This window comes from Gopherus evgoodei, chromosome 6 (genome assembly GCF_007399415.2).
Source record: "Gopherus evgoodei ecotype Sinaloan lineage chromosome 6, rGopEvg1_v1.p, whole genome shotgun sequence".
Classification (NCBI taxonomy): domain Eukaryota; kingdom Metazoa; phylum Chordata; order Testudines; family Testudinidae; genus Gopherus; species Gopherus evgoodei.
In genome coordinates this window covers 47,867,275-47,880,571 of record NC_044327.1, presented here as the reverse complement: position 1 = coordinate 47,880,571, position 13,297 = coordinate 47,867,275, and the positions used below count along the sequence as shown (strand labels likewise).

The 13,297-nt window shown below is 40.8% G+C and overlaps 1 protein-coding gene across 1 annotated transcript in view; it reads left to right on the top strand.

The window, feature by feature from the left end:
- FANCC (FA complementation group C) overlaps positions 1 to 13,297 on the top strand; it is a 169,610-nt gene that overhangs the window by 86,723 nt on the left and 69,590 nt on the right. Inside the window, exons 5-8 of the mRNA XM_030566699.1 lie at positions 466 to 585; positions 1,447 to 1,511; positions 4,075 to 4,239; positions 8,600 to 8,756. Of these exons, the coding sequence (XP_030422559.1) occupies positions 466 to 585; positions 1,447 to 1,511; positions 4,075 to 4,239; positions 8,600 to 8,756 (507 nt within the window). The remainder of the gene's footprint in view (positions 1 to 465; positions 586 to 1,446; positions 1,512 to 4,074; positions 4,240 to 8,599; positions 8,757 to 13,297) is intronic.

Sequence of the window (13,297 nt, the reverse complement as noted above, 5' to 3'; positions counted from 1 at the left end):
GGGAGTGGTGTGAAACTCTAGTGTAAAATTCCCTTTGCCACCATACTGACTCTGATGTTGCTCTGTGCAATTCTTTCCTTGTGCACAGTGTTAGAGCTGTCTGAGAGATTCTTGAAGTTACACAAGCCTGGAATGGCATCCAGGGGCCTAAAAACTAGCTCAGAATCCGTGTAGTATGGGGCCATCCTGGCCAGGCCCTTTTCTTGCTAAACTAGCACTAACAAGAGCATGTGACATCTGAATCCTTGTTTTCACAGTCAGCCACGGCAGCATCACCCCCACTCTAGAATGCTCTTCACCCCAGCAACTCTCACTTGACTTTTGTGACCAAAGTATACTGGTGGTGTGGTTCAAAGTAGCCACAATCAATCTGAGGATCTGGCCCACAATCTGGTATAACATCAATGATATCAGACACTAAAACGTATTTTATTCTGTTTCTTCCTCGCTATTGATTTCGTCAAGAGTTTGCTGTGCCATCTCCTTTCTCCGTCTGAATGGGGAGCTAACAAAGTTGGTACTGGTACCTTTATTTCTGCTCTTGGCTACACGTCTGCAGATTACTATTCTAAACTGGTTAAAAATGTGAGTAATTTGTGTAATTGAGGTTTTATTAATAATAAATCAACAGTCTGTAAGAATGTATATGAAAATGTCATTGCTATAAGAAACATGAACTGAATGACTGTTATCTTTTTGTACCTTGGTTACTCTTACAGCCTTTTAAGGAAGAAAGATAAAATAGGAGACGACAAGAGACAAAAGAGGGAGGTTTATGCCAAAGTGTATGGTTTTGTTTTGTTTTAAATCCTTGTTGTTCATGTATCACTGAAATTAATATTAGCTAAGATATATTTTGTAACATGAAATTTAATGAATAAGGAAAATATTTTGTGGCATTTGTTTGCCATAAAGTAACTTTTTGAATTATGTTTTCTTTTTGACTGTGCACACTGTATTTACAATGCTCGTTGAACCTTATATTTGGGAAAATGAGTGATTTTTCATTTACCCTGTAAAATCATGGGAATGATATTTCATAAAATGAAGATTTACTACTTATTTTGGCATTTTTACCTATTGTAATGCTTTTTTAAAAGTTAGTTTTCTCTTAACTCTTGGGATGCAGATCTCTAATATTTCACTTATTTCTTTGCTAATTGTGTAATGGGAATGATATATCATGGGCATTTAACAATTTTAGTACCAGTAATTGTCTTGAACACTTTGATTTTGCAGTGGAAGGGAAGGGGGGATGGGAAGGTGGAGTCTACAGAGAAGGCTACTTACCACAATTGAAATGTCTCTCAAACAGAAAAATACAACTGATGTCATCCTATTTGCAGTGCATGTGTGTATCTCTCTCTCTCTCTCTCTGTATCTCTCTTTCTCTCTCTCTCTATATATAATGTTTGTGTTTTTAATGTCATTGATTTTGTTTAACAGATAGTCTTATCATTAGTGACAGAACTCAAAGGAAATCAGTTTAATGGACTTAACATTCAAGGGAGGTAGGTGTTATCTAAACTTCATTTCAATATGTCTTAGTATGGATCATTGAAGTTCAGTGAGGTCCTTTTTCAAAATTTTTTAAACAAGTATTTAGACTTCAAAATATATTTAGAATCATGGCAATATTTAGAATTACCGTATAGCTTTGGTAATGGACAAACTAGTTAAGTTGAATGTCACAGAAAACCTTTTACTTACCAGCCTTGGGGTATAGGGTAGCATGTCTGCAGTGCTGTTACATGCCCCTCTTAACCAATTATGTATTTCCATTCCTTATTCATCATATCAGTGAACAGTGCAGGTATTATTGTATGCTTATTATGTGATGTCAGAAGGGCAGATGTCACCACTAGTGCACGGTTAGCAAGAGTCCAGATGTGTAGTCCTTAGTCATGCTGAGGAGTCCTGACCCTCACAGTACTCCCATTGAGATTATTACCCAGGAGAGTAACTACTACTCAACACAAATAGACCCACTGTTTAAATACATGGGATAGGGTGATAGAGGTGCTGTTTGAGGTGACTGAGCAGCAGTCTTTCTTTGGTAAAAAGAACAATTATATTTGCTTAGTTTTTGCTTTCCTCACCACTTTGAATGTGTCCGTCCCTCCTTAGTATGCCTGGTACTTTGGGCTTTTTGAAATGAAGACCATAATCTTTTTATAACATTAAAAAAAACTATTTTCAGAATACACCAACAGAGCCTTTGATTACATCTGAATCAAAGTATATGTCAGCAAAAATGAAAGAAAAAATAAAACAGAGGGATACATACCAGGTGTATTCAATTAATGTGTGCTTGGTACTTGAAAAGGCTGTGTGAAAATGGCTCCATTTTACTCAGAGGTGCACACGGTGTATATTCTGTGATAGGTGCTCACTTCAGTAACAAAACAGATTTTTACCACTTGTGCTAATACTACAGAGCTTATATAGCGATGGGAGAAAGAGCAGGATTATATTCCTTCTTGTGCATTGTCAGCAGAATATTTAAGGATCTGATTGTCCAGTCCCAGAGAAACCTGCAATAGGAGACCAGGAGACAGGAGGAGAGTTGGTCATCTGCACAGAAACCCTGAGTCTTTGCATTAGTTCTGGGGCAACCTACCCACAACCCTTGGCTTTCCTGCAAAGAGCTAGACTACCATGGACCCCTTATCTGATTCTGACCCATGTATCTCTCTCACTCTCAAACACACACACTTCTCTCTCTCTCTCTTTCTCACTCTCTCACATCTCTCACTCACTCACACGCATACACACACACACTAAAGTTTGGGGAGGGATGTCCAAGGATATGTCTACACTGCAGTTAGACTCATGTGGTTGGCCTGTGCCGGCTGATTCAGGCTCATGGGGCTCTGTTTTAGGGGTTGTTTAATTGAAATGTAGATGTTCAGGATCAGGCTGCAGCTCTGGGACCCTTCTGCCTCACAGGATCCTAGAGCCCAGGCTTCAACCTGAGCCTGAATGTCTACATTTATTTCCATATCCATTTTTAAACTGGAAATATTAAATCAGAAATTTTGGAAACTTTGAAAATATATCATGTAGCATTTCTCCACTGTAGAAATCAGAAGGACTCTTCATGTCAACAAATCACAATACGTTCAGTTCTTATTGCTGAGTAGGAACACTGTGAATAACTGTAGTTTTCATGAATCTCCTCCTCAGTTAGTGTTAGAAATTACATTAACTTTTTCCATCAGTACCCCTTTTCCAGGAGTCTTCTGAAGGATATGTCTCTCTCAAAAAAAAAAGGGCCACATTTGCAAAATATAACTTGTTAAATTTTACCTCTGAAGTTCATAGCATGGTACCAAAAAGGTACATAGACTGGGAAATACCTACTTTTGCATATGTAATTCCTTATTTTGTCTGCACAGTTAGCATCCTCATGCATATGCGAATAAGTCAATCTTTTTAAAATTTGGCTTTAAACATTAAATTATCCTCCACCTTAATACTATTTAGATTGCACCATCATTAATCTTTTCCAAAAGTGCAATCTTTTTAGGCAGGGTCAATTGCTTTGCTATGCTATGCTACACTATACTGTGCATCCCTTCAGTTGTAGATCTTTAAGACAAATTCTCATTTTTATGCCTGAGCGCTTGAAGGTAGCAGGATTTATACTATGATGTGCACTGGAGTAATTCCTGCTGCAACGAGAAAAGCCAAGGAAACCATAGAGATCAAAGCCAGCTTGGTTGTCTCCTGTGAGAACCTAAGATATCGATGTGGGAGCTGTGAAACTGTAATCTTCCTCTGAGGGACTGCTTTGCTCTCTATCAAACCAGAAAAGGCAAACTATTCATTGCTAGCAGGGCAAACGTAGTTATTGAACACTGCCAGCACTTTAGAACTGTTTGAGATCCCTACTACAGTTCGTTTGCTGTAGTCCTCAGTGCCAACATACAGAAATTCTGATTGTTTTAAGAATCTCCATTTGAGAATACTTCAGCATTTGCTGCAATAAATAAATGTTTTCTTAACTTTAGAAGTAAGTCTTTTGAGTGTTTTCTTTCCCTAAAATAAGAAACTTTTTTTTCATTTCTCCAGAGTTTCAGATGATCATGTAAATATAGTGTCCCTTTTCTGCGTCCCTCTTATCACTTTGCCTGATGTAACTCCTCTACTGGAAGCGCTCCTTACCTATCATGGAGGTGGATCGCAGGAGGTTCTCAGCTCAGAGTTTTTAGAAGCTGTGAATGAGACATTTTTAAAGTAAGTAACATATTCCTCCTCACCAAAGAGACTATTAACTGTGTTCAGTTGGAATTACTATATGGTGAACTTGCATGCTGGATGCATTGAATGTCTATTGTATTGTAACAAAATGCTTTCTTTTTACCTAAATAGCAGATCTGAAGTTGAAGGAAAACAAAGATTCTAGATTTCTGATGTGCTATTTCAGTTTTACTTTCCCTATGATGTATGTTAGACAGCATCACTGTAATTGTTTTTTGGATTTTGCCTTTCATTGAGATTTTGTATTTCTTTGCCATAAATATACGAGATCTTTCCTAACTTCTACAATTAGAGATCCAGATTTAACATTGTGTCCTTGCATACCAAAACATGTTACCTGACGGTTCTCATATTTCTGTTGAGAACTTGGTTCTCCACGTTTTCAAGTATTGTATCTCTCAGCAGATTATTTTTAACTAGGCACTTGAATACAATTAACGATATGTAGATTTGCTCATACCTCTCCCATCAAAGTGGTCCAGTGTTTGGATGAGAATAGCTCATAGATGAAGAAGAACAGGTGATTGAAGCTGAATCTCAGCGAGACAGAGGTGATGGTGAGCAGAGAAAAAGCACTATGGGAAGTTTGTAGCCGCAGTGCTTCTTTTGATTGAAGGTACATGCCCATAATTGGTCAATTCAATCCATAGTCTAGGAATACTTTTGGATTTAATGAAGAGGCTAAGCTCTCACATAGCAGTGTCCATAAGTAGCTTTCTGTCATCTCTGGTTAGCAAAGAGACTCCATCCTATCTTGGCAGATAATGGCTTGGTTTCAAGTATACAGGCATTTGTCACCCTCCAGCTGGACTATAGCAATGATGAATACACCTGGGCACGAAGCCATCAGCCTTTATGAAACTCCAACTAATGCAGAATGCAGTAGCGCATTTCCTAAGCACTGTGGGCTATTGCAAGCATATCAGACCTGTCCTCTGCTCTTTATGCTAGCTTCACATATAATATCAAGTCAAGTTCAAAGTCTCAAACCTGATCTGCAAGGTACTCAGTGGCCTGGGTTTGGGACATCTAAAAGATCATTTAAAAGTCCAGGCTGACAACTCTGCTCCTCAGGCACAATGGAGCTGTACATCACAAGAGTAAAACTTATCTGTACAGGAAACAGAGTTTTCTTAGAGTCATTCATAGACTGTGGAATGAACTCCTATAGGAATTAAAGACCAGCACACACCTCACCACCTTACACTTGCGCCCTTCTTCAATCTCACCTTCTCTAATACAAACATATAGTAATGAGTACGTATTTTAAATAATCTACCAAAGTAAGCAAGCATGCAAAGAAATACAAAAAAACCACCCTAACAAAAATTTCCCACTTCTCTCCCTGGAAAGAAATGAAGCATATGTGAGAGCAGCAGTGACAGATTCTTCCTAAAAGTGGGGGGGGGGAGGGGGCACAAGGCCCAGCATCTGCCCTCCTCCCCCCCCACCCCCCAAGGCCCTGCATTCTGGCCAAGGCAGAAACAAGAGCCAGGCCGAGGAACCTGGGCCCCTCCACCTTCCCAGGGTAGAGGGACCCAAGAGGAGCCCCTGGCCCATGTCTCTGCCCTCCGGGCTCCCTGTCCATGTTCAAAAGTTGGAGGGCCCCCCTGGACCCCTGTTTGGCATGCCTGTGTGACCAGTATTAGTCACACCACTCAGTGCAGTCCTTGAAGGCACTGAGATATTTTGGTGATGAGGATGATAGAACCTGTATAGAATGTAATAGAATCTCTGAGACAAAGTGATTTAACTTTTGAGTTTGCGCTTTCACAGTGACCACATATGGCCTTGAACACTTCACCCACTTCATTAAGCCACACAGTTGGGATGAAATCCCTGGGCCTTATTTCTAAATATTTTAATGTAGCTTGTATTTGATCACCTTTTGCATAGACCACTGAAGAAGAGTATACTCATACCTAAAACACTTGAATCTTCACACCCCGAACATTCCTCTGATTATCACAATGTCTTGCAGGGGAAACTGCTGCTCCTCACAATCCTGCCTTATAGCTCTTTCTCCTTTCAGCATCTCAAGAGACCAGATACCTTGGATCATTCCTCTGATAAATTTTTTGAGTGGAGAAAGAGCTCTCTTTGTGACCCCAAATAAGAGTCCTCATAATTTATATGTAGAAACAACATATGTGTGATATATGTTCATATGGTAGGTGGATCCTCTAAGAGCAGGAGTCGGAAACCTTTCAGAAGTAGGTATGCCGAGTCTTCATTTATTCACTCTAATTCAAGATTTCGCATGCCAGTAATACATTTTAAGGTTTTTAGAAGGTCTCTTTCTCTAAGTCTATAATATATAACTAAACTATTGTTGTATGTAGTAAATAAGGTTTTTAAAATGTTTAAGAATCTTCATTTAAAATTAAATTAAAATGCAGAGCCCCTAGACCGGTGGCCAGAACCTGAGTAGTCTGAGTGCCACTGAAAATCAGCTCACGTGCTGCGTTTGGCACGTGTGCCTTAGGTTGCCTACCCCTGCTCCAAGAGTGTGGTCTGGGCAGTAGCTTAAGCAAGAGGATCATTCAGTGAAACAGAGAGATTCTGTCAACTAAAATATGAAGTTCTAGACATAAGAATGATTACATTAGCTTTCATCTAGGTTTTCTGGAGTGAAAAGGGTGTTTCCTTTAGAATGCACTGAAGTCTTTGCAGGAGTCCATCTCATAAGCTTTTTGTCACATGTCCTTATACTGTATGTCTGTATTAAACTGGTCAAAATTCTGTAAGCTTTCCCAGGACAACTGCCTTTGGCTAGGCTGTTCAAACTGAGTCAATATCACTTGAGTCAACAGGCAATAAATCATTACAAATATTTTTGTCACTCCTTAATGTTAGTCTGAACATTTTCTGTGGTGATAGGTTTGTCTATGATCATAGAGGATTTTTCTGAACCAAATACTCTGACCTGTGTTTAACCTTTTCCAGTGCTTGTTTATCACAAGAAGCTAAAGGAATTCAGTTTGTATTGCTGTTGGCCACTTTATTCATTGAGGGTCTCTGAAAGTGCTTGTGAGGGTATTCCTATGCAGGGGGCAGCCCTAGACTAGCTGCCAGCAACTGGCGCCCTAGGCGAACCATGCAATTGACACTCCCAAGCCCCAAAGGCAGAACTCGGCTGAGGTTGTTGGTAAATTAGGAAACATTTTGCCTCTTTTTTTCCTTTTAATATTTTTTAGGTGTGGTGTTTTTTTTTTCCCACAGTGGCTTAATTATTCGGTTTGTCCATCCGTTCATCCAAAGTTTCTGAGATCAAATAAAATAGAGACATGAAATTTTCAGAATAGATTTGTACATGACAGCTAGATGATATTTCAGTCTGATCTCAAATAAAAAATGCATTAAAAATGTTAGTTATAATTTTTATTATTACAAATCCAAAATCATCCATTATGCTATCCTACTTTAACTGCCAGTACCACCACATCCAATATAGAAAGAAATAAGAAAACTCTTCAGTGAACTTTAACCTATATTTACAAAACACTCTGAATAAAAAACACTCTGCAGTCTTAAAACATGACTTCTCTTGCTTTAAGTTTTGAAAATTCAGTCACTAGTTCTCGTAGGTCCAGTTTTCCAGCAATTCTATGCTCTGTTGACATTGTGGCAAGTCCAACAAGTCTCTCTTGCACCATTGTTGATATGTTTTTATCAATTTTAACTTTGAGAAGCTATGTTCTCCACTAGCTATGGAAACTGGCAAAATTAAAAGAATGCGTAGAGCTATACAAATGTTTGGAAAACAGAGTTTATTTTCACAAACAAACTTCAGTTCTTCTTCAGGAGTGGAATGTTTCTTAAGTCATCTTGAAAAAGCCTGACGCTCACTACATGAATCTGTAGCATCAATGTCTTTTGAATTTTCATGAGTCAATGCCAACTCCAGTTTTATACAAAATTCTTTATACAAAATTTTGCTGTTTTCTTTTGCAAGTTGTAGATATCATATAGAAAGCCAAATACTGACTCTAGCTGCTGCATCAATTGAAATCTTTCATCAACCGAGTGTATAGCAGCAAGGACTGGGAAGCAGAAGTTCACTTTGAACCTCTGTTTTGGTTCTGAATGGGTGTGTCTTGTCCTTCATACAAAAACTGCTGTTTCTTTTGCTGAATGTGAACTGGCTCTCATTCAAATTCTGTCGGAAAGTCTATTTCTTCAGGAAACTCATTAATGGGGAAGAAATACATTGAAACTGGTTATAATATTCAGTGTGTATATGGATTGATAATTTTGCATTGATATGCAATTCTTGTAAATATTTATTCACTTCGTGGCTCAGTTTGTGGAAAACAATATTTTCCCATTAACTCAGGAAGAAGATTGTCCTCTCTGAATCAGCTGTCCTAAGCTTGTGGCTTCGTCATCTGCCTAGCCTTGAAAAAGCAACACTGCATCTTTTTGGAAGGTTGATTTCCACTCAGACAAGTTCACTGGAAGAGGTAGCATGTATCATAAAAGAGTCATTACTGGTATGTACCACAATTAATATATTAAATCTTTTATTCTGAAGGATCACCAAATACTTCTCTCATTTACAGCATCACTGAAATCCAGCAACCTCTATGGGGGGAAGTAGCTGTCAGCTGGTGTGTAGCTTAATAACAGTAGTGGAAAGAAAAGAAATATTTGTGTAGAACACCATGGCAAATTCCTACTCTAATAAAATATGTTAAAATTAAAAACCTCACATAACATGACATCTTGACATCAAAAGCTTCATCCATAGATCATCACAAGATAAACAGAAATGAGGCCTGACTGTCAGAGGTGCTGACCACTATACAGGTCTGTCTCATCTTACGCTGGGGTTATGTTCCGCAGTCAGCACGTAAAGCGAAAATCGCGTATAGTCAAAATTACATTGAGTGTAATGGCGGGTGGAATCGCCTGCACTACAGGTACAGTATTTAAATTGTTATTTTTCTCCTTTTTTTTGTTTTTTTTCTTGTTTTTGCTGACCGCGTAAAGCTGGAATCGCACATGTTAAATGCGCCTAAGATGCGACAGACCTGTAATCATTTTAGATTTTTTTTAGAAATATTGTGTTATGTAGTGCACCAATTCCATCCAACGTATTTAGAAATTTATAAAGATTTGGGACCTGGTTACTTGACATATTAAAGGCTTCCACTAACAAAGAAATAGTAACAGAACCCCTTTATGAAAGCAATACATTTCAGGATGTACAGGTATGTCTTGCACATATCTTGCATTATGAAAGTGAACCTGAGGCATGGACACTCTGAAATGTGGCATATACGATACTATAATCACACACCTGGAGGTATGCTCTCATGTGTGTATTAACATTTTAAAATTCTTCTCTCTTTGTGTATTTTTACATGTCCATTCCACTGTAGGTGTGTGTACACTGCCATGCAAAATTGTTGATCTTTTTCCCTCAGTGGTACCTGTTGGGGCAGCTTGAGCATGCCCTACCCTTGCGCGCCAATGCATGCAGGTACAAAAGGGGCACTGCTGCCCCCAATCCCTCTCAGTTGCTTCTTACTCCCAGTGATGGTTGTTGGAGCGCTTTCAGTTTGCTATAGCAAGTTCTTCCCTCGCTTCTTGTATATAGCTATTTTTTCCTTAAAATTAATAGTTAGGTAAAGTCTAATATAGATAAGTGTTAGTATTAAGTTTCACTTTTAAAGTTTTTTTTTTTAACCAGTTCAAATTTCGGTACCGGGTCTGGTATCAGAGCCATGCCTCACTTTCTGGGGTTTAAGTCCTGCCTGTCATGTAGTATGCTGATGTTGGTCATTGACCCAAACCCCAGCTGTCTGAAATGTTTGGGAGAGTCCCAAATTACTGACAAGTGTCACATCTGTAAGAGGTTCAAGCCTAGCTTTAAGAAGGATAGAGCAGCCAGGTTCAAGTGTCTCCTAATGGCTCACCATTGGAGCCATTGCTTTTGAAATTTTGGTATGGAGCGCCCCATCAGCGATGTCTACAGCACCTCACTCTCTGGTGCCAAAAGAGAGAAAGAGGCCCTCAAGAGACTTAGTACCCTGTTTGACAGGATCATCTGTACTGAAGTCAGCTAGAGGCAGGGACTCTGGGAGAGACTCTGAAGAGTCCTCATCTGAGATTGTCAACCCTAGAACCTGTGACATGTCTGTTGAGGCCAACCCCTGAAGTACCCATAGAAAGACATCAGGGTCAGGAATCAAGACCAGCACTGATGACACCAGAGGTTTATGCAGCTGTGAGAGAACTGCTTAACCTCTTGGTGTCTCTGGTGGTGCAGGAAGGTTTCCAACCAGTACCAGTGCTTGTGGTTCCTTTTCCGGCTCTTCAGGAGCATGCAGTACCATTACCTTCTATGCTTTTGGTACCTCAGAAGCTAGTGTAATCAAGAGGCAAGCCAATGATGATATCCCCATACTGCCGTCCCGGAGCTTTGAAACACTGCAGGGGTTAGTTCTGGAGCTAAAAGCAAATCCTCTCACCACAGTTCGCAGCTGCCTCAGATTCCTGGGGCACATGGCAGTATGTACCTATGTAGTACAGCACGGCAGACTACACCTCAGGAAGTTGCAAGGCTGGCTGGCTTCAGTGTATGTCCGAAGTAGCTCAAGTACTGGTGTTAGTTTTGTCATTTCTGGACTGGTGAATACACTCTCTGAAAGTTTGTGTGAAGGTCTGTGACAGAGTATAGGCCCCACTTGGATGAGGAAGGGACCAGAGAGGCCCTGGTTGTTAGCCCCACCTATCCAGTCCTGTCAATCATTCATGACTGGGAAGAGGGCTTTAAAAAGGAAGAAACTGCAGTAAGCAAGGGGGAAAGGAGCAAAATAACACTAAGCACCAGACTACAGGAGCAACGCCTGATGTTGCAGAGGGAACTCCTAGGCAGGAGACCTTCATCCTGACCCTGAGGAAAGTACAGCGGACCCCCTGTGGTAAGACGCACAGGCTGAGCCTGCCACAGAGACCCAGACAGAGTGATTTCCACAAACCCATTATCTTGGGACTGGATAGTTGGCAGCACTATAGACATCTTCCCCACCTCTGCTTTCTGGAACCTCAGGGAGTCTCCCTGAAGGCGTGGGGAGTTTGTGATTTCCATATTGATGCCCCCGCCAGAGAGACTTAAGGAGCCTCACAAAGGACAGAACGCCCCCCTTGGGAATAGTAGGGAAGTGGGGCTGGTGTTGCTACCACTCAGTGTAGATAACTGGGTGTGGTCAGGTTTCCCCACCCCCTGAGGGAGGGAGGAACCACCAAAGTCTCTGTTACAGGGTTCTCTTCATTCCCCTACAACCTATGCTCACTTTAATCACAGGTGCATCCTCCCTGGTTGTGGGGCACATATAGGGTCCCTGTAGACTCAAGGAAGTCTGTGGTCTTCCCAAGAAATGAAGACTATCATAAATGTCAGAGTTGTGAGCTGTCCATCTAGTTTGTTCAGCCCTGCTTTTGCATATCAAGGGGAAAAAATCTGCTAGTATTAACAGACAGCACAGCAACTATGGTTTATGTAAACATGCAGGGAGGGATGCATTTGACACAGCTGTGCCAGAAGGTGATTGACCTGTGGGACTTTTGCATAGTCAGTTCGGTTCACTTCAGAGCTTCTTACCTTCCAGAAGTGCAGAATTCATTGGCAGATCAGCTGAGCAGGTTCTTCCCTGACCACCATCAGTGTTTGCTGTCTCCGGACATGGCCAGATTCATGTACCAGCTGTGGGAGACTCCCCAAGTGGACCTATTTGCAAGAAAGGCCAACAGAAAATGCCATCCTGTTTACAGTCCAGGTTTGCTGACAGACACATTCCTGTTATCCTGGAAGAATTCCTTTCTATATGCCTTACCTCCGATTCCATTGCTGCCAAGAGACTTGTTCAAGACCAGGCTTACATCATACTTATAGCACCAGCATCGCCTCAGCAACACTGGTACTCAGCCATTCCAGCCTTGTTAGTCAGACCTGCATTATCTCTCCCATTGAATCTATGCATGATTTCCCAGAGCCATTGGTATCTGCTGAACCCCAAGCTGCAAGCCCTCCATTTGACAGAGTGGATGCTTCCTGGTTAACACCATTGGAAAGAGCTTGCTCTAAGAACATACAGAAAGTACTTATGAATGGTATAAAGCTTCAAGGAGGAGTACTTATCTGGCTAATAGAAATGTTTTTCCATCTGGTCCTGACAAAAAGGTTCCCTCCAAATAAGCTCTTATCAGTCATGTATTGGATGGTCTTTTACACCTAAAACATCAAGGTCTAGCAGTTAGCTTCCAGAGGTACTCTGATAGAGCTATCTCAGTTTTCCACCCCTTGGTAGATAATAGATCTTTTTTCTCCCCAGCCCTATCACCATCAGACTGCTAAAGGGTTTGGACAGATTACACTCTTAGGTGAAAGATCCTATTCCCCCATGGGATCTGATTTTGGTGTTGGCAAAATTAATGGGGCCACTTTTGAACCTCTTGCAACTTGCTCCCTTCTCTACTTCTCTATAAATGTTGTCTTTTTCATTGTGATTACCTTTATAAGGAAAGTGGGTGAGTTGAGAACCCTGGTACCAGAGCCTCTCTATATAGTTTTCCATAAGGATAATGTTTACCTCCACCTTCACCCAAAATTTCTAACAAAGGTGGGCTCCAGTTTTAACATTAAGCAGGCAATTTATTTGCTGACTTTCTTTGTGAAACTTCACACTCATAGAGATGAGGAAAAACTTCATTGTTAGATGTTAGAAGCGCTTTAGCTTTCTACCTGGATCCCATTAAGTTCTTTAGTTCCTCAATGCAGTTGTTTGTTGTGGTTGTGGATAGAATGAAAGGACACCCAGTTTTCATTCAGAGGATTTTACCCTGGATTTCTTTGTGCATTTGTTTGTGTTACGAGTTGGCTAATGTGATGCCACCAGCTAGAGCAAGGGTGGGCAAACTATGGCCCACAGGCTGGATCTGGCCCATCAGGGATTTGGATCCGGCCCATGGGATTGCCACACCCGTGGTGCCTGGGGCCCCGCACTGCTGCTGGAAGGGAACTGCGGCC